This window comes from Scomber scombrus, chromosome 1 (genome assembly GCF_963691925.1).
Source record: "Scomber scombrus chromosome 1, fScoSco1.1, whole genome shotgun sequence".
Classification (NCBI taxonomy): Eukaryota; Metazoa; Chordata; class Actinopteri; order Scombriformes; family Scombridae; genus Scomber; species Scomber scombrus.
Window position 1 is genome coordinate 13,013,433 of NC_084970.1, and position 20,268 is coordinate 13,033,700.

The 20,268-nt window shown below is 39.3% G+C and overlaps 1 protein-coding gene across 1 annotated transcript in view; it reads right to left on the bottom strand.

Annotated features, from left to right (window-relative positions):
• Positions 1-19,861, bottom strand: part of LOC134003690 (semaphorin-4B-like) — a 43,107-nt gene extending 23,246 nt beyond the window's left edge. Inside the window, exons 1-2 of the mRNA XM_062442993.1 lie at positions 19,821-19,861; positions 4,698-5,139 (exon numbers count right to left, since the gene is read on the bottom strand). Coding sequence (XP_062298977.1) covers positions 4,698-4,818 — 121 coding nt within the window. The 5' untranslated portion in view covers positions 4,819-5,139; positions 19,821-19,861. The remainder of the gene's footprint in view (positions 1-4,697; positions 5,140-19,820) is intronic.
• Between the last annotated feature and the right edge of the window lie 407 nt (positions 19,862-20,268).

Genomic DNA, 20,268 nt, shown 5'->3' on the forward strand with positions numbered 1-20,268 from the left:
CCCCCCTCTCGCAGCCCCTCCTCCGTTTCTGCACTGCGATCCACACACTGCCAAGGTCATTGGATTAGCATGCATGAGAGAAAGCACACAATATTCGCCGAACATAAACCAAACGTAAACGGGAAAGGACACTGAGTACACTGAGCATACGCAGCATGCTCAATGGCTCGGCTTAAAGGGGCATTTTGATCTGCTCTCTCTGATTCTAGCAGCATGTAAGAAAAGTGTTAAGACTGATAAATGTTCCTATTGATTTCCAAAGTTGCCTTTGTTACACATACAGTGACACATACTTTGTCATATCTGACAGAGTCTGTGAATGCTTACATGTGTTGCTGAAGCTTTGAAATCTGGCATGTTCTCTATTCTAGTCACCTGTCATTATGTCAATTATTGTATTAGAGCAAAAATTAATTACATTTAGGATTCAGATCAAAATGATCTACAATATGGCACACGACTGACTGATTCTATATGATCACCAACATGGCTTTAAATATTCCTTTTATTGTGGAAGAAAAATAGTTATAGCCTATAATATTCACAGGAAATCAACGATATATGTGCTGCTTCAAACCACAAAATGTTCAAAACAACTTGTACATAAACTACAGATTATGAGATTATTAAAGAGAAAGCTATATAAAGATATAAAGAGAAAGAAACACATAAGATAAACAATACTATTACAAATATTTTGAATGTAGTTGATAGTAAAGAGAATAGTATAACATTTTGATGGGTAAACTTACTGGGTTACTTGCTGAGAGTTAAATGAAAAGATACATCTCATGTTCTTTCTGTTAAAATTAAGGCTACGGAAGGCCAGCAGTCTGTTAGCTTAGCTTAGCATAAAGGCCATAAACAGGAAAAACAGCCAACCTGACTTTGTATGAAGATAGATATCTTTTTATATCTCGTTATCTCAGCAGACTTGGCCAAGAACACACACTAATAGGCTTGAAATACAATTCAGAATACAGTTCATGAACTAGTTAAATCTTTAAAAAAAACAAAGATCAAGTAAGCTTGCCAAACTGTCTAACCTGCTCATTAATGTAAACTGTTCTTATTAAGTACAAAAGCTGAATTACTACTTCTTGTTCCAAGAGAAACAACAAGAAAAACTAAATCTTCTGTGTATCTCTGGAGACAGAGAGTAACATCCTGCCTGAGAAGTTTCTGATAACTAACAGGGATACATGCCACATAACCAATGCTTACAGCTTCAAGTCCCGTGATCCTTTGTGCTGCCTCTCTGCACAAGAGCCGTAATGAAAAACAGACAAGCTCTCCCACTGCAGCAACCACAAAAAACCTCCACTCACTACACATGAGAGATTAGCCTGCTCATTAGGAGAGAAGAAAGGAGCAAGGGGAGAGGGAACGAGAACAAAACGAAAAAGGGATGCCTGTCCAGGAAAAGGGCTGTGTTAAGGCAAGGGTCTTCTCTCTAGAAAACAGCCTGAGTTCCCCTTTTCTTACAGACTACACAAACCACAATGCAGTTTTTAAAAGGGGTGACCTGCTTTACATGTTCTGTATCAATGGTGCGGGTTGAAATTAGCCTACTTTATATACAAAACGTTTAGCATGTCAGTGATGCTGCAGATCCTGTTTATTCAAAGCTGCACTGTTAATGAATAGTTTACAATCAGTGTCAGTGACATTTAAATAAGATTTTCTACACCGTATCATCAACTGAAAAGCATGTTGTCTCTCACACTACTACTTAAGCTATCCACTTGAGTGCATCTGAATTGCTAGTCGCTGATGTCAAAATACATGAAATTTAGAGTATGAATGTTTGTGGAATAAGGCAAAAAAAAAAAAAAAAAAAGGGGGAGAAAAAAAACCCATCCCAGCTCCTGGGAACCAGCCTTGGCCCAATTTAATCCATTTAGTGCTTTGAGAAACAAGTTAAATGGCTCAAGTATGTGAAAGGTTGTCCTTGGGTATGAGCGATGCTAATTTGAGATGGTGCACGTGAATTACAGCATGACGCCTCACCGTGTCAGCTGAGAAGTGAGGAAAACAAGCATCAGGTTGTTGTTTCAAGAGCGAGGAACTTCAAATTCAGACAGATAATGTTAACAGGAGCCAACACACCCTCTAATCTTCAGAAACCTACACTTTGGTTACTACTGGATCTGTGTACTTGCCTGTATGAGTGGTTTTGAAAAACAGACATAAGGACAGGGGACAAACAAATTGTAGGAACAAGAAAGCTCATTTTAAGAGCCAATTTGTTAGTTATGTAGAGCTGTCCTTGTACAAGAGATTCAATTCGAGATGTTGAAATAAAGTGTTTTGTGAGACATCTCTGAAAAGCAGTTAGCTTCCCCTGTGAGCTGCAAACGGCTACCTTATTTGTCATAAGCTCCCATCATACATCAATCATTTCAAAAAAGCTGTCAGCTGAACAATCAGTGAAAAACAGCGCCATGTTTTTAAATTCTAAAAGCTTAATCCACAGTTAGTACTAAGACGAGTGCTGCAGTGTGTGAGGAGTAATTACATGCAATGATTAACTCAGGTGCAAAAAGGTCTTCCATTCAATCAGTGAATTTACCAGGAGACACAATGAGTTTATATCTGTGAGATAAATTGTTGCACTCAGCTGAATAATAAAAAAAAGTCCATCATTAGTAGAAAGTAACTTCTTTAGAGGGTCCAGTTAAGATTATGTTCTTTCCACAAAAACTTTATTTGCTCATCACTGTGAGGAGTCACATGTTATAACATTCATTTCTGCCCCTTCTTGCTGTCAATGTGCAGGATGGAAAAAAAACAACACACACTGTGCAAAGTGGTATTTAATCTTTTAAAAACATCCTCGGGGAACATAATTATATTTGCATGTATTTATGAGCAGTGGAAGTGTGAGCACTGGCAAGTTGGCATGTGTGTATGTGGAGCTGCAGGCAACTGGTCTCTGTGGATAAACTGCAGGTAGCTTCAGTACACACTAACTGCAGCCTGGTTTGCTCAACATTGTCCTTAATTACGTTGTTTAGTTTGGAATTGACAAAATGCATTGTAGTATGCTCAGTAAAAATGTAAAAAATGTTTGTTTAATTCCAACTCAACACTGTTTAGCTGCTTAACCTACAAACAAATACAAGTAACTAGGTTGGATTTATGCAATTGTTCATATCCTACTTTGTGGTTACAAGAGAAAAGAGGCTCTTAGCATGAGAAATAATCAATGTGTTCCATTCCAATTTAGCAATCGCTAACGTTAAAATGGTAAACTAGCATTAACGGTAAACTAACAGCATTCAACAATGTTTCCTTACAGTGGGGAACAACATTGGGACAACATATTACTTTATAACTTGTTACAGTAAAGTGCATAATTTTTTCAGTAAAGTATTTTCAGGGATTACAATTCAAGATTTAGTAATTAAATTACAATTACTAATCTCTGTAATGCTCCGTGACAATTTGGGAGTCAACACCAATGGTCATCTGTGTTAACATTAAGCTAGGTATACACAGCCTAGCATGAAGGTAGGACATTTCACTTCATTTGAAAATGTTAAAAGTAAAGTCTGGCTTTGCTCTTCAGCTTCCTGACTCATTTAAAAAAGACGAGAGAAAAAGAGAGAGAGAGTGGGCTGAGAGTGCAAGCGAACCAGAGGGAGTATCTGTAGTTGGAACAAAGCAGGTGAATGAGAGAAATAAAATGTATAAATAAATAACCATCAAACACTCAAATGATTTACTGCTGAGAAAGACTCACTTAATTTCTTAGTTTCATTTTCTGCTTTTCTCCATTTCACTCATTCATTACGGTTCAGCTCCATGTCTGCAGTGGACAGGTGGCTCATGAAAGCACACAGAAGGAGCTTGGAGTGAAAACATGCACATGAACAAATGCCATTATGTTATTTCTCTTCACTTTACATGTGCACTAATAATCCACCATTATTACACACATGACAATATTCTGCATTTGATACAGGATAAACAGCATATTCTGTGTGGATATTCCAAATGTAGAATTTTCCAATTAAGACATGCTGATATTATTAGAGTCATATGAGCATTCTTTGGACATGTGTACAGTGCATTCAGAATATGCATCTCAGTTGAGGTTTGAAATGAAATGAATATTAGTGGAATACTTTGTGCACGTAAACATAGTCTCTTACAGAATACATTTCTGCAGACCTTTCAGCATTGCCTCATTCTTGACACAAGAGTTTATCATAAAGATAATCCATACTCTACTCTCTTCTCCTGTTTTTCTTTACTAGTGTTGATGTTTTTCTAGATATAATGGCATAAACTTTTTTTCTTAACATAACCTTTTTTTTATAAAATATATATAAATCAAATGTAGTAAAATAATGTAGTATGAAATGCTGACAGAGTTGATCAACACACCATTTTATCTGTTCCTTAAGACTTTTGCTCTTGTGTTTTGGTTTTGGAGAGGTTTTTTTTTTTTTTTTTTTTTTTTAAACCAACCCACCATCCAAACCACAGCCACATGCTCAGTGCTTTACACATGTGGACAGCTCCAAAGTTTGACAGGTCGGCCATAGTTGCTTGGACAATTTGCTACTCAGGGTTTAATGACTGTTCAGTTATTTTAGGAAAAACTGTAATAATACTGGAATGGCATGTGTCTAATATTGTTTACAGTAATTGACTAAACAAAAGTGTGTCAGGTAATTACTTCAACTTACTGTAATGGAAACTGATGCGCGGTGTGACATCATCCTCAGTTGCAATCACTGATTGGAGGCAGCTGGCTAATAGCAGGGCAGCAGCCAGAAGACAGTGGACAGTTGCAGCGAATGTCCACATGGTTGTCTGATCCTCTCACACAAACATACACAAATGAATGCTGTTTGTTTTAAAGGTTCCTTAGAATTAATTAAGCTCCTCTTGACTCCACAGAGCTTTATTTTCTCACTCCCATCTTCCTGCAGGCTGAGGGGGAGTGAATGTGTCCTTGACTTGATTCTGGTACTCCCAGTGGTCCTTATACACGGTTAGTAGACTCTTAGCGAAGAGAGGAGGAATCCTTCTTGGATTAAAGGCAGCTTGTTTTCATTTACTCATAGTGCTCGTAGATGGATCAGTGCTGAGCTCCAACCAGTGGTCACTTAGTAAGTTGTTTTGGATCTGTGGAGAGAACACAGAGGAATGGTTTCTTTATAATAGATCCAAGAACATGTAAAAAAAAAAAAAAAAAAATTTTAAAAGATGAAATAGAATCATGAACAACAGATCCATATCCAAATTCTGATGTTTTAACCAACCGCTACAACAGCAAAGGGGCTGATATATTTGGACATATACATTTGGCTTAGGTTAATTCTGGAGAATGATGATGACTTTTCTGCAAACAATACGCCCAGATTTCAAGGAAGTTAGATGTTTATATAATTTCATTAAAAAAACAGAACCACCTCAAATCTCTGTCTAGAGACTATAACATTTATTTGTGGCACTGATGGCTTCAGCCAAAGCCATGGTGATAAAAACAAATGTTTATGCTTCTACTGTTTGCTCTTCCACCACACTGTCAAAGAAAAACTCCACTTAACAGATGATTCAAACCACCGACCAGCTGACATGAACACACACATCATATGGCAGCTTGCAGGTTTTTACAAACTTTAAGCAAGTGTCCAAGTTGCTGATTGCACTACAGCCCACGAAGTTTCTTTAAGAGGTAAAACGTCTGCTGGATTTTTTTTTAAATTAACCCCTGTATTTAATTATGCTGTCATCAAGAATTGGTGAGAGATTCTCAAGAAGATGATATGAGAGCTTGGCTGTAATTCTGTGGCTGTGTGGGGAAATAAATGAAAGAACAGTGACTCCCAAGACAACTCTTTGTCTCAAAGAGTCGCTATGAACAAATCTGCTGTCTGACTTTTACTGGCTTCAGTGTGAGTGTGCAGATAAAGTGCCTATTATGTAGATATATGCTAGGATTTTTTCAAATCTAGCTGAGGGTCAGCTTTCTTGGAAAACTAACTTGAAACAGGTACAACTCCCATCAATACCATAAAAACAATGGAAAACTGGACAATTGTGGTATGGTTGTTAGTAGTTCTTAAATCTGCAATAGCAGTTTTTTATCCTATTGGTGGCAGTAGAAACAAGTTGTGACCACAACATTGATATTATAACCTTTTAAAATTGTATGTCAAACTTGTTAGCAAACTGTTGATTATTTACACATTGGGCAAGAAGTAACATTAGTACTCACTTAGAGTTGCATCTATGGCTACCTGACAAAGGTATTAAATATATTTTCAACTTTCAGTTTTTAGGTCTCTAACAAATCCTGAGGAAGTATCAGACTATTCAGCTGCTAAATGTTCCCATATGTTCAGCAACTAACTTAACTTAGTCTGTCTGCTGTTTGGTGCCCATTACATTAAGAGAGTATACCAAACAAGTTGTTATAAAGTTATGGGTTTGTTCCTATAAGCAAACCCTTTCATATTATATGTTGTAATTTGCTCCAATGTTATGAATATATTGATTATATAACTGCTTTAAATGCATAGGATGTACTTAGGCACGGCAGTGCTTTATGCTAAAGGCTGACATCAGCATGCTACCATGCTCATAATGACAACGCTAACAATTTGATGTTTGGCTGGTCTGATGGAAAGACAAACAAATGTGAATGTCATTAGTTTTGCAGTTAATTAGTTATAGAGAAAATTTGACTGAAATGGTGGCCCAACCAATGTTGGAATTCATAGAGCATTTCTGTTAACATGAAAAATGAAATAAAATGTTTTAAAAAAACAACACATTATGCACATGAAACGGCTGCAGGTGAAACATATTTCAAGGCTAAAGAAGAAGACAAATGCAAACTGTTATTTGTTGTCATGATTTTACCAGAATACCACAAAGAGTTCAGACACCAAGTCAATGAACACAACAAGCCTGTTGTGTGATGTACGGTCGCTCACTACTCCTCATTGCTCAACAACGTTGAACAACTCCTCTGAGCTCCCACATAGGTGTCGACGTTTAGAGAGTAAACACTGGAGAGCACATACCATCTCTTGTTGAGAGCTTGCATCACTGCAGCAGTTCCCTCAAGACTTCATTCAAATATTTACGGTAGCTAATAAAACCAACAACAGTGCAAGAGTGATGAGCGGTGGTCAGAGAGTGGCCCCTGGTCGTCTGGTGTGACAGGGCCAGTACCATTTTAAACTTCTGATCAACGTGGACTTACAACAACAGAATGTAGGATAAACAAAGATTTAGAACCATGTCTCCCTGCTGCCATTTCATTGTCTCTCAAACTGCCTGGTAGACCTGACGACTGGGTAGTTGGGTGTCAGACTGATGGACTGGCACCAGGCAGAATAATAAGCTTGTTGACTGACTGGTTGGTAGCAGACAGAATGTCTTTGAATGACAAGCTGTCCGCCTTGCATAATGACAGGGTAACGGCAATTATTGTAGGTGGAGGATTTTTTTTTTTTTAAGGTCTTCTGTCTCACCTTTGCCATGGCAACACATCTCACACTAGTTTACTGAATAAAACATCGGACTGGGTTTCTTTCCTTCATCTCTGCATCTGTTTCTCACGGTCACACCCTTGTCTCTGTCCATCCCCTGGGTCTCAAGCTGTGAACCAAAATGACCGTGCCCCTCTCGACTTCACTACCAGCCTGCTGCTACACTGAAGTTAGCCAAGTCACTGGAGGCTGAAACATCCACCCATGACCCATGTAACATCTCCCTCCTCTGCTGGTCCCTCTTAAGCCTGCTGAGACTGCAACAACGAGCACAGCAGCCCTGCGTGTGACGCACACACCATGCCTCTATGTTCACAGGGCATATTCTTACACAACTCCAGGGGCCTTTTACATTTTAATGAAAAGAGAGGAGTGTTGTTAGGAGGGTTTCCTGGGACTCTGGTGAATTAGGAAACTTTTAGGGTATAAAGAAATATCTCAACACTGTTGCATTAACATTTCAGTACCAAAAAAATAGTTTACACCCAACACAAATTTCCAGTCACATTTTCAAGATAATAAGTGGTGTGTAACTTGACAGAGAATAATGAGCAAACACATTCAATTCTCATAGATTTGGTCCAACTTTCCATAATAGCCAATTCATGATCTTAACCAACTTGTCAATTGTATTGTATAAAAGAAATATCTTAGATGGTCACGATGAGGAGAGGAACTACAGTTAGCTAAACCAAATCCTGCAAACAGAACTGACAGGCACTTTCAATTCGTCTTTAGATACTCTTCTACTAACACTTTCTCAACTTTGAAACAAAAATGTGTGTGATTAGTCATAAATGAATTAGGGCAGCATGAAGAGGCTTCTGCAACAGATTGGGTAACATGAGGTGTCTGGGGAATCCAAAATACTGGATGACTCATGGATGTTGTGCCAGTAATGTTGATGTAGCTGATGCCAGCACCTGAGGGGGACAAGATGGACACTCCACACGCCAGAGGCAAATCTGTTCAGTCTTAGCAAGGGCATGAAGGGCAAGCAAACTGATGTTCCTCCGCATGTTGTCTTTCACACATTTCTTTTGGTTGACTATAAAAAGTGCATGTACTCCATGTACTTTAGTGTACTTAATCATGTAGCACTCAATTCTATCCTAAAGAACAATGAAGCGTGGATCTAAGGAAAAAGTATTAAATATTAATAAGCATTAAATCATATTTGACGGCGACTGATAGAGCAAAGAAACTGATCTTATTAGCAGCAACAATTATAGGACTTATAGGATTAGAGCTCTATTCAACTAGAGCTGTTAAAGTACGGACGACCCACTATGCTCAGTGCCACAGAACCCATCTGCTCATCTAGGAGAGGGTTTGCTGCTCCTTGTATCTATGAAGGGTGAATCTGGTGCCATATTGCTTAAGGCTACAGATTCATTAACCTTTGGAACCTCCCTCGAGGCTCCCTATTAATACCTGCATCTGTTGAGAGGGAGGGAGGATGTGACAGACACATTGGAAGATACACTTGGCCAGGTCATGGCGAGTTCACTGGATAGGGAGCAGCGTGGATGCTAACCGTTTGGCTAGCTTTGTATACATGACTGGGCTTTGTGTTCGATGACCAGCTCCCAATAACTCATCTCTGCAAAGTGACTTGTCTCTCATTTAGTCTTTTGGCATAGATGGAGGCACTTATGGAGATAATCAGCTGCCGGACAGGACCCTGTGATGAGAGCACTATCACAGAGAATGACATGAGGCTAGATTAGGCCGCCGTCCAATCCATTAACAGTATCACGAGTACATCTAAGTCCAAAGTGAAAGGGAACTATAAAAGCATTTGCATTTAATTAGTTGGTCTACCAGTTTTTGCCAGGTTTAAGGGTGACTTTGAGATAATATCAGTATCTGCTCCCAACAACAAAAATAAAAAGGAGATTCAAAAAAGTGTAATTGTTTTCATGGGGTCAAATGACAGTATTCGTCTAACATTACTGCTAACGTTTATTTTTTTCTGTGTCCGACCCTTAAAAACAACACGGCCCCTTGGGTTCAGATTACTATTCAGCAAGATTTATGGTGCCATTATGTTGGGCAGAAAAGACCGCAGTAGGTGACTGACAAGGCAGAGGCTCCTTGCTGTGTCTGTCATAATAACTCACACTTATAGCAGCCTGCTTAGCTGAGAGGGCAGCGTGTGATTGGTTCAAATTTAACCCGGCGGATGGGAGGGGGAGGTGCAACACCCACACCAACCAAAAAAATGGTTGGCCATTCAATGACTATGAAATGTTTGTTCATTTATTGATAAGCAAAAACAATTAGATAACTTTCAATAACATTTTCCTGTCTTCTCACTTCTTCCTAATGATGAGTTCCTGTATTGAATATCCTGCTAAACCTCGTACTGTATGGCTTTACTGGTACATAATCTATCAAAGCAAGGGGGAGGAGAGATAATGAAATGCAAATGAGCCCAGAAATGAATGATGTAGACTATACAGCTAATCTATGGTGAGCACAATTGATGTGAAAGTCTGTCACCACAGATCTCCCAAATAATTACGTATACCGATCCTTCATGTGTGACACATGTTCGCAAACAATCTACCATCTTAATTTTCAGCCTCAGCAGGAGAAAGGGCAAAGCTGGTAGGAAAGGTTTAATCATGGTTTGACGTCAGGCCGTTACCGTGGCTTCTATGTATGCAGGCGTGCAAGAATTTATTGTTTTGTGTTGTTGGTTCTGCAAGTAGACTACTGAAATATTTCATGGTAACTTTGATTTGTTAGCACAGAAAGTATAAAATGTGGTTGCAAGTCACACTGCAAACGATGCAACGTAATAAGTCAAGGACGGCCGCCAAGGAAAACTATATAAACAATTTTCTTGGTAGATAGGAAATTAAACTAGCTAGCAAGGAGCTTTCTGATTATTAATGTTAAAGACAACCTTGTACATCTGATAAATCAAACATTTTTTCCTGATTTATAGAAAATGTTGTAGAGCAAGAACAGCTTCTCTCTTTATTTACAAAGTGACCTTAAAGCGTTTTCATTAATAAACCTTTTAAGTGGATTTCACAGTCTGGGGTGGAAAGTACAGTCCTGCTTTCTTTCTGTTACAATCTATGGAGGTACAGCACTTTGGGAACATGAACATGTGATACCACATTTTGTCGTATCCAACCCACTTGGGAATGGGACAGGGGCACTGTTCCCTCTAAGGTGTTTTACTGCGCAATTGCGCACTGCCCCCCACCTCAAGACAAAAAAAGTTGCGCACTCGAATATCCCCGACTAGTTTTTTTTTTTTTTTCTCCCTGTGTGCTTCGAATTCTGAAATGTATGACCTAAACCGTGTGGGCGTTTATCACTGCAATGAGTGACAGGTGACAGGGCTGCTGTCAGCCAGTGATCATTAAAAAAAAAAAAAAACATGCCCACGAGGCGCTGCCCAGCCAATACGCAGCGGTTGTTTAGCTTGACAGCCAATCAATAACTCTGATGACGAGTAGCCGCTGTTAACTTGTGGCATTGTTGTTATTAGCAATAGCATTCAGCCATGGCTACACGGGAGGGAAGTGAGACTGCCGGCGGAAAGGTGAAGAAAAAACGTGTGTCGTTTAAAGTGGAGTGGCTGTCACAGTACATGAATACGGACGAGGGAACACTGGTGAAACTCAGCGACATTTTTTCTTTCTCAACCGAGACTGGAGTCGTTTGCAAGACGTGCAGTGACGCAAATGTAAAAGGCGAGTTTTCAGAGGGGAAAGTGTGGAGTGACTGGAAGCTACACTACCTAAAGCGACATGTTGGAACAAAAGGACATTTGCATGCTGTTAACACTGTAAAACGACGAAAGCAGGGGCTTGGGATTGGATCGTTACTCCAAGAAAGCGCGGAGGAGCGGCAAAAGAGAAATGAACTGTCACTCAAGAAAAAGTCAGATCCAGAGCAAATCAAAATTCTCATTGACGATGTTCTACTTGCCATCAAAATGAACGCATCGATGCTAGCTGTTCAACAAATCCATGACCACATGGCAAAATATGTGAGTATACCAGAACACTGGAGGAGCAAAAATTACTCCTTTGAATTTGCTGGGTCAATCAATGCAGTTGTACAGAATGAGACTATGTGCAGTATCCGAAACGCCCCATGGCATACTTTGATCATTGATGAGAGCACAGACGTAACACTGCATAAAATGCTAGTGTTGTATTTCAAATACAGAGAGGAGAATGACGTCAATTGCAAAACTGTGTTTGGTGGCATCGTTCAGTTGAAGGCATGCACTGCTCATGATCTTGTGAAGGCAATCACAGACTTCTACTCCAGCCATGAACTAGACCTTCAGAAAATGGTGATGCTTTATAGGCTCCTACAGTGTTTGTGTGCAGATAAATGTTTAAAATGCAGACTAAAAATCGAGAGAATCGGCAGTATCGTAGAATCGCAATTTACATCGAATCGCCACCCAAAAAATCCTAGAAGAATCGAATCGGGAGAAAAGCATATCGTCCCAGCCCTATACAATTTTGTTCAATTCAAAGTTTTTTCCTGAGATTTTTATCACTGTTCATATCAAAAATGTGTCAAGAGTTGATAACACCAACTTAGTTATTTTTTGACATAATTGTTCATATGGCAATAAATGCAAAATAAATGTTGCCAAAACAATATTGTATTTTGTTTTCATTAACAGTGACCTAGATATGGAGTAGCCTAGGTAATGTTGTCAAAATAATCTGTTATTAATCATTATAGTAATAGTCAATTGTACTGATATTTGGAGTTGGAGAGGTGAGGCCATAGCACCGACATGTGGACGTATTGTCGCTCACAGTTGCTCAAGCAGGTCATCAGGGGAGTTGAATTTCTGCTCAGCAGTTTTAAAAATTAGAGGGAACATTGGACAGGGGATATACACAGAAGGGTTTCAGCTGAGCAGACTGCTCCCAGCACCAAGAAAGCAGACTCCTAAATAAATCACGACTGGGTTAAAAATAAACTGTAACCCCTCTGCGCAGCTGCAGCAATTGTTTCCTAAGCTGGCAGAGCTCATAGTAAATTCATCATCACAGTGACTCGGTGAGTTTACACAGCGTCAAAGCATGATTCAGCATGTCTGGAAGAGGGGAGCTCAGTGATAAAGATATTAAATGAGGATGAGAGGTAGATGACAGTAATAACATCACTGACTGCAACGCACTGAACATACTGTCACGTAGATGTTGCACACCTTTCACAGGGGCTGGTCTATTGAATGTTTTTATAACGTTGGATGATATATATTGGACAATTAATCGCCAGTTATCACTGTTAACAGTGTCTATCCACAGACTTTTGCATGAAAAAAGCCATGCAACATCTGACCTGCGTTCAACCTGTGAACTGTGAAGCCAGTTTGCTTTAACCCGTGTCACTGTATCAGTCTAATGTCGTCATTACAAATGGTCAAACATCCAACCCAGCTTTGACTGGCACTGAACAAGAAGGTAATAGGTCTGTGGAATTTTAAAAACAGGAAGTCGACCCTAAGATATGGCTAAAATCTTGAGTACATCTATAGTGGTGCTGAAGTGCCTCAATGCTTTCTTAGGAATGTACAGAAGCTTATGGGTAATTCGTCTATCAGAAAAAAATCTCCAGGATATCCTCTCAAAGAAGCCTTCCAGTGGGTTTTAATATGGACAGCCTTGTCATAACTCATAACACGCGGAACACAATGCAGGTCCTGGAAAAACATCTTTCCATCCAGAGATTGTTTTGAGTTTGCTTCTTAGAGGAAATTCCTATTGAGCAGGAAATTAAATGCTAATTAAATGTAAATATTTTACATAAACTTTTGTAGAGAACTATAGAAAACCAATAGGACATCAACTATGTAAATTAAAGAAAGTCAGAATGAAAGGGTGCTTTTACTTTCCCCCCAAAGTTACAATTTGAACACACACCAACACACACACAAACACAAATAATACAACCACAGAGAGAAAAATGTTATAGCATCCCTCCAATATCATTTCTACCCTGCAGGTAACATTATTTTCTCTCGGCTCTCTACCAAACCAAGCTCCTGTGCCAGTACACGACAGAAGAGATGTTAACCCAGGATAAAATAAAAACCTTTATGCACGCTCCAACTTTTAGGTCTATAATATGGAACAGCTGCACAGTGAAGATTCAGGATCCTGATGATCGCTACAGGCAAATTTCCTTCTGAAAGAGACAAATTTGTACAAAATGACACAAAAACTGGTCTGGCTGCTAATCAGAAGCCTCCAATTTAACATATTCATCTTCATTTCCTTCATGTTATTTATTGTAATCATAGCAAGTGGCTGATGATGTTGGTGCAGCACAGTAAACAAATAAAAAAGTCAAAAACCAAGTAAGTTAACCATTACCCCCCTTGAAGTGTAGTGGCCCAAAAGGTAAGAAAAAAGGGGGGAAATGTTATTATCCATACAGAGAGGTAATCCTGATTTAGTCAAACAGCTCTGACAATTCAGTCAGACAATATGAATCAAAGTCCACTTTTAGCATAACGGACACAAACTAGAAAGCACTCAGTGATGCCGAGTTCTGTCAAGGCTGCACAATCTGCTTTTTTACTAACAGGAAAATGGAGAATTTGAAAATCTGTTTTTGTATCCAGATCTGCATCAAAACACACAGCGATGCTGTAACACAGTTAACCTTTTTATCTACAGCATAATATACACGTAAACACTAACCACAACAATGTAGTTGAAGCAAATATCAAGGTGTTTACATGGTTTGCAGTAACAACACTGAACACTAATCCTGTAAATTTAATTTGTTTGATTGTTTAATTGAGTCAATGTTATGAAAGGCATGTGCTTTCTAAGCTGTATAAGAGAAATAAAATGTGAAAACAGACAAACTTTTGTTTGTACACCCAAGTGAAAGGTCTTGCAAGGACGTGATATCCATTTGCTAATACTAAAAAACTAGTTAGGAGCCATTACTGGTTTGAAAGAATGATGGAGTGTTTCTTCATCAAGTTGTTAGAGTGGATATAAACACATGGAGACACATGGAGATATGAACCACATTGCATCAATATTCCTTTTCACATGGTAATGAGGTGCAAGACTCGGCCCTGAATATGTCCTAATTGGCTTTGCATGACCTTAAGCTACCAGACAGATCTGTGTTAATTGTTTAACTGCAGTATGTGCACTGTTTGCATGATTCTGTCATGTCCATGTCTCACAGTCAAAGGTATTCATTAAAGATGCAGCGATGAACTTTTTTTTACATCCTTCTGTGGTCCCTTTAGGTTAGCAGTGCAACTTGTCTCTCTGTGCCATCTATCCCAATATACTATACACACAGTGCTGAAATGAGCAAAGAGCACAATGTGACACCACTTTAAGCGTGATCCTGAGCTCAAATGGGCTCGGAGGAATATTCAAACTTCTTTTTACATTAGTGTACATACTGCTCAGCTTTGCCATGCAGGAAGGAGCAATTATCATTTCAAACGAGGGAGTGAAGCAGAACTGGCAGAGGAGATAAGTGCTTAAAGGAGAGTTGAGGTCACCTTACTCCCTCTGATACAGAGTTGCCCTTGCCTCAAATTATTCAAGCCTGATGGGGAACAGTGGGAGATCGGTTCTTGAAAAACTTGCAAAGCGTCAATAATGAGCTGTGCGTGTCAGTCAGAACGCAGTGTGATAGGAGGCATAATTTCCCTGAGTCCCACTTGATCACAGTCCTGTTACAGAAACTATGGGAACCTTTGGAGATGCAAACGCTGCTTGTGAGGAAGTCCCTAAAAGTGACTGCTGTAAGACTACTAACTCACTGGAAAATAGATTACACTAATCTCCTTTTGTTTATTATGTGCTTCTGGGTTGAAAAACCTCACTACACTTTTAACCCACTGACCCATTTAGACTAATAAAGCTGACCAATCAGAAAATCCTCATGATTAGGACCTAACATTTTGCTTTTAGTGGGAACATAACAAAAAAGAAGAGAGGAGTTTAAATTTCCATTTGCTTTGGGCTTTACAGCTTGACAGAATGCAATTTAATGATTATCCAAAGACATCAGCAATGAGAGAAAGAAAAAAAACACAAAACTGGTTTCATTTATTTTCCTGCCACTCTGGCCTACTTGTGACTTTTCTAGCCCAGATATACAGAATATATAGGGAACACTGTTGCTATCAAAGCTGCAAATGGCTGCAACACAGGACAGCATCACATTCATCTGCTGGGTCGATGATGATGTCAGTCAAGTCTGTGAGCAAACTCTGTAGCGTAACAAAGGAGAGTCGAAGATTTACAGTCATGTAATCACACAATAGAGGCCTTTGTGAGGTCTGGACCACGCTGTGTTAGCATCACAGTTCATCTGCTAATTACACCATCAAATCCAAAGACTTGGCTATCCGTAGTGGGCTATTCATCTCATGACTTAAACATCAAGCTGGGGGGGCACGATTAATCCCTGTAGTTAAACCGATGTGAGGACTCATTTCTTTACAAGATTTGACAAGCAGGGCAATAGGATTTAAAAGCGTATCAGATGACGATATTCTGCTTCTGGCCGCTGCTTCACCTTGTCAGACCGACAGTGCAATCACTTCAGCGTGTTCAGGTACGAACGTCAATGATCGGAAACCACGAGCCTTGACCACCAAACTGTTCACATTACTCATCCCAAGTGGAAACATGACACAGTCTGTCAGAGTCGTTTCTCAGGTTCGCTGCTTCAAGGCAGCTGGCTGTTTACTCTAGGCAAACATGTCGACTTCAAAAGGAACAGCTGAAACACTTCTGCTTTGTTTACTGTCAGGTAGGGGCTCTGTCTTTGTCTCTGCGAGCAGCCGCCGCCAATAAAGGAAGTAATAAGTCAACAATGTGCTCCCTCCTGGCAACAGCACCACTGATAATAGCTGATACATGCGACAGATAAGGATGGCTATCATAATGAAATGTATTCATTTAGAACAGTTAATCAGGAAAAAATGAGCTAAGCGGAAATTATTAAAATGAATGATAAATGACAACTTCCATAATGATGAATTGACACTGCTAAAGAAAAAAAATTGGATAGTTGTTTTTATAGTTAATGTAGAAGTTGTAAAAGTACATTTTATATATAACACATGAATCAAATTAAGAGTATTGACAGCAGACACAGTATCTGTTCTTCTTCTTCTTTTTTTTTTTAATGATTCTGTGTTTATTCTGATACCCCACAAATAGTGAATCAAATATGATGTAGTTTGTTAATGTATCGGAATGCAAGCTTTAAGATAGATGTTTCAAATTAGATAGAAACTGCTGTATTTCATTCACTCCAGCAAATAACATCTTTGACTGTCTGTTTTATTGAAAATGCCTGATTACTTTCAACTCCTGCCACTTGTAAGAATGCAAGTTCTTTGTTTTGGTAGCAAAATAATAAGTGTGTATTTTACAATGGAAATAATACTGACTCTCACTCAGAGCAAAATCATTTGTATTCACATCACTCCAGCTGAAATAGAAGACACTTATCAGCAAATTCACAAGGAAACACATTCCAGGCAGACAGAAAGTCTGTTTTCTATTACAAAGTAACAGTTTAACTTTTTTCCTCTACATTTCTTTCAAAACAAGCGAAGGAAAATGGAGAGGACATTAATTCCTCTCAGGAGAGGAACATGTTACATAATAGATTTCCATTTAAAAGACAGCTGCCTCAGTTAAGTCCTCATCCGAGCTGATACAAAGGGCACTGCTGATGAACACCTCAGTCAGACTGAAGTGAGGTGATATAAACCTGACTTCATAATGAATCTGAATGACTTTGAAGGTCTGCTCTTAACCAGAGTTGAATGCTCAGCTTTATTATCAAAAGGATGGACACACATACTTTTCTACTGCAACTCTATGATTACTTTAGAAATATTATATGACTTACAAAGTATCAATCTCAGATATACTTCAAACAAAAATACACAATCAAAACTTTTGATTAAGTGACTAAATACAGACATGTTGAATCTGTTGTGTAAATACCCCATCAACCACATGAATGCCTCTCTATATACACTATAGTTATTTTGTTAAACAGCATTTAGCAATCACTGAGCAAATATACAGTATTCAAGTCCTGGAAGAACAATGATGACCAGGGATTAAACAGCAATGGCTCAAAAACATTTAGTAGACATGTTTAACTATCAGAAAATCCATTTGGGAAAGTGAAGTCAGGGTGCATAACAAGCAAGCAACAAGAGAAGTCAGAGAAGTCAAAGGCTGGCTCACCAACTCTGCTTTTAGCCCAATATCTCAACCCCTGCAGGGCCTGGCCAGCCTGTCTACAAGACCTGCAGGTCATGCTGAATATGAATAGCCTTGCAACAGGCAGACAAAGCTATGCGTGGACACAGCAGAGACAGCAACAGACTGGGCTGCAGCCAGGTCTTTAGTGAATGCAAATGCAAACGGTTAAACCTTATCGCCCATGTGTAAAGGCAGAGTGTGACTTTTCACAGTTTAGGCTGCATTAACGCTGCGAGAATTCGCTCAGATTCCTGAAACTGAGGCGCCTCCTCTGCCAAATGTTCAAGCTGCAGAAAAACCTCAGAGAGAACTATATCTTCATGGGATTTTTACACGTGAAGTCTATTCATTTCTAACTGGTAATGCTATAAACAGTTTTTAAATGCAATAAACTGTTAAAACTCATCTGCACAAACCCAACTCAGCTGATGAAAAGGCAGCCAACAATGTCCTGGCCTAGGAGCAATCTGGCTTCAGCCCAGTGAAATGACAGTTTTCCCACATCTCTGGCTGCACAGGGACTCCGAACATGCAAGTTCCCATCAGTTTGTACTGAACACATCCAGTCCCTCTGGACACTGTTGGGATATATCACTAACCTTTTGAGGGTTAAAAAGCCGCAGAGTGTATCCACTTCCCTTCCAGCTCTTTACCGCAACCTCTCCACATGCTGACCATTCCTCTGAAGTTGTTACAGTGGGTGGAGTGTTGGGTGGAGTCTGTGTGTTTGTTTTGAGTGTTTGAATATGTGTGTGATTGTGTGGGTGGTGGTCTGCCTGTGCATATGTCTGTGAGCCAGAGAGAGAGAGAGAGAGAGAGAAAGAGGGAGAGAGAGAGAGAGAAGGAGGGAGGAAGGGATGAGCACACAAGATGCTTGTGCAAGTGCTTCAAGTGAAAAAAGGTTGCAGCAGCTTTGTTTACAGGAACAGATCCAGAGACCATCAGCGGCTTTCGTGTTATTGATACAGTATCGCTCACTGGCAAAAGGAGGAGAAGAACAGCAGAGGCCCAAAAGGGGTACAACAGCTCCACTGGTCATTTACAGTCTGATTCCAGCAAACCATATCAGCACCATCTAAACACTGAACTGGGCTTTGGCTCTCACACCAGAGTTTGTCCATCAGTTCAGGATAAAGTACACATTTTATAAACAACTATAACAGAAAGAAAAGATGTCTAATCCAGATGTCTAATGTCTAAAACTGTGTTTGTTTCTTTAAAAAAATGCAGAGTGATATGGGAGGTATGTCAACACATACTACAACATGCCAGCAGGGATAAGAGAATAACAGGAAACATGCGAGCTGTCATTAAACAAGTGTAAAGTTGGTCAGAATCACTTCCACAAGGCTCCACATGGTACAAACAGACATGTATAATTAAGTGTTCAGAAACTACAGATTTAACAATGTTTCTTGAAGTCTGGTGAAAATAAAGCAGAGCCAAATTAACAGAGCACCAGTTTGTTGTTGTATTTGGTCTGGATGCAAACAGCAGCTGTTTACGCACATGGGAGCAAACAGTCAAAAGACAGAGGGGCCAGTCCATCATCCTGCTCCCACTATATCATGTTTTTACAGCAGTGCTGCAAATAATTCCTGAAACTATATTTATTCGTATTTTTAAAATCATAATTTTGAGATTTTGTTTATCAACAAGCACACATAAACTCCCAAGCTCATCCCTTCACATCTTAGAATTGCTTCAGCTGAATGTTTAAAAATGATATCTATCAGGTAAAAATATTCAACCTCTTATTTAAAAAAACTAGTGGCTTTTGTTTAAATGACGCTTTACTTGGTTCTCCCTGCTGACAAGGTGTTTTACCTTTAAAACCAAAGGACACCGACGAGGGACAAAAATACCTTACCATCCACGAGCTGGTGAATAAAACCTGCAGCGCAAAAAAAAAAAAAAAAAAACACCCGGTCACAGCTGAAGTCTTCACAGTTCTTGTAACACAAGGGGAAAATAACGAAAACGAAGGAAAGTGAGATTTAAATCCTCTAAATGCGCTTAGACGTACGCGTTTCGAGTCTGTCTGCGTGTCCGTGAAATGAAGTCCATCCTTCGTGCGTTTGAAGACGAGCCTCCTCTACTACAGACTGAGGCTGGCTGCTTTCAAACCTCAAAAACTTTAGCTCCTCCCACTGCACACGCTGCCTGCCTGCAGCCACAGACTGAGTATAAAGAGCCTGCAACACACATATATATTCAAGAAATCATCCATTGTTAGTCCAAAACCGAAAATTATCACTCAAGCTACAGTTTGTATGATCTATTTCCTCTATAAATCGGAGAAAAATACCTCCATGTGTTCATAAACAATGAAAAAGATGACCAGAAATGCAGAAAATTATTTTTTACTGACCAATAAAAAATGTGCAGTTTTTCCACACTGTATGTGTAAGTAGCTGTTGAAACATCATCCCTTCTAGAGATATTCTGAAGTATATATAAAATATGTTTTGCTG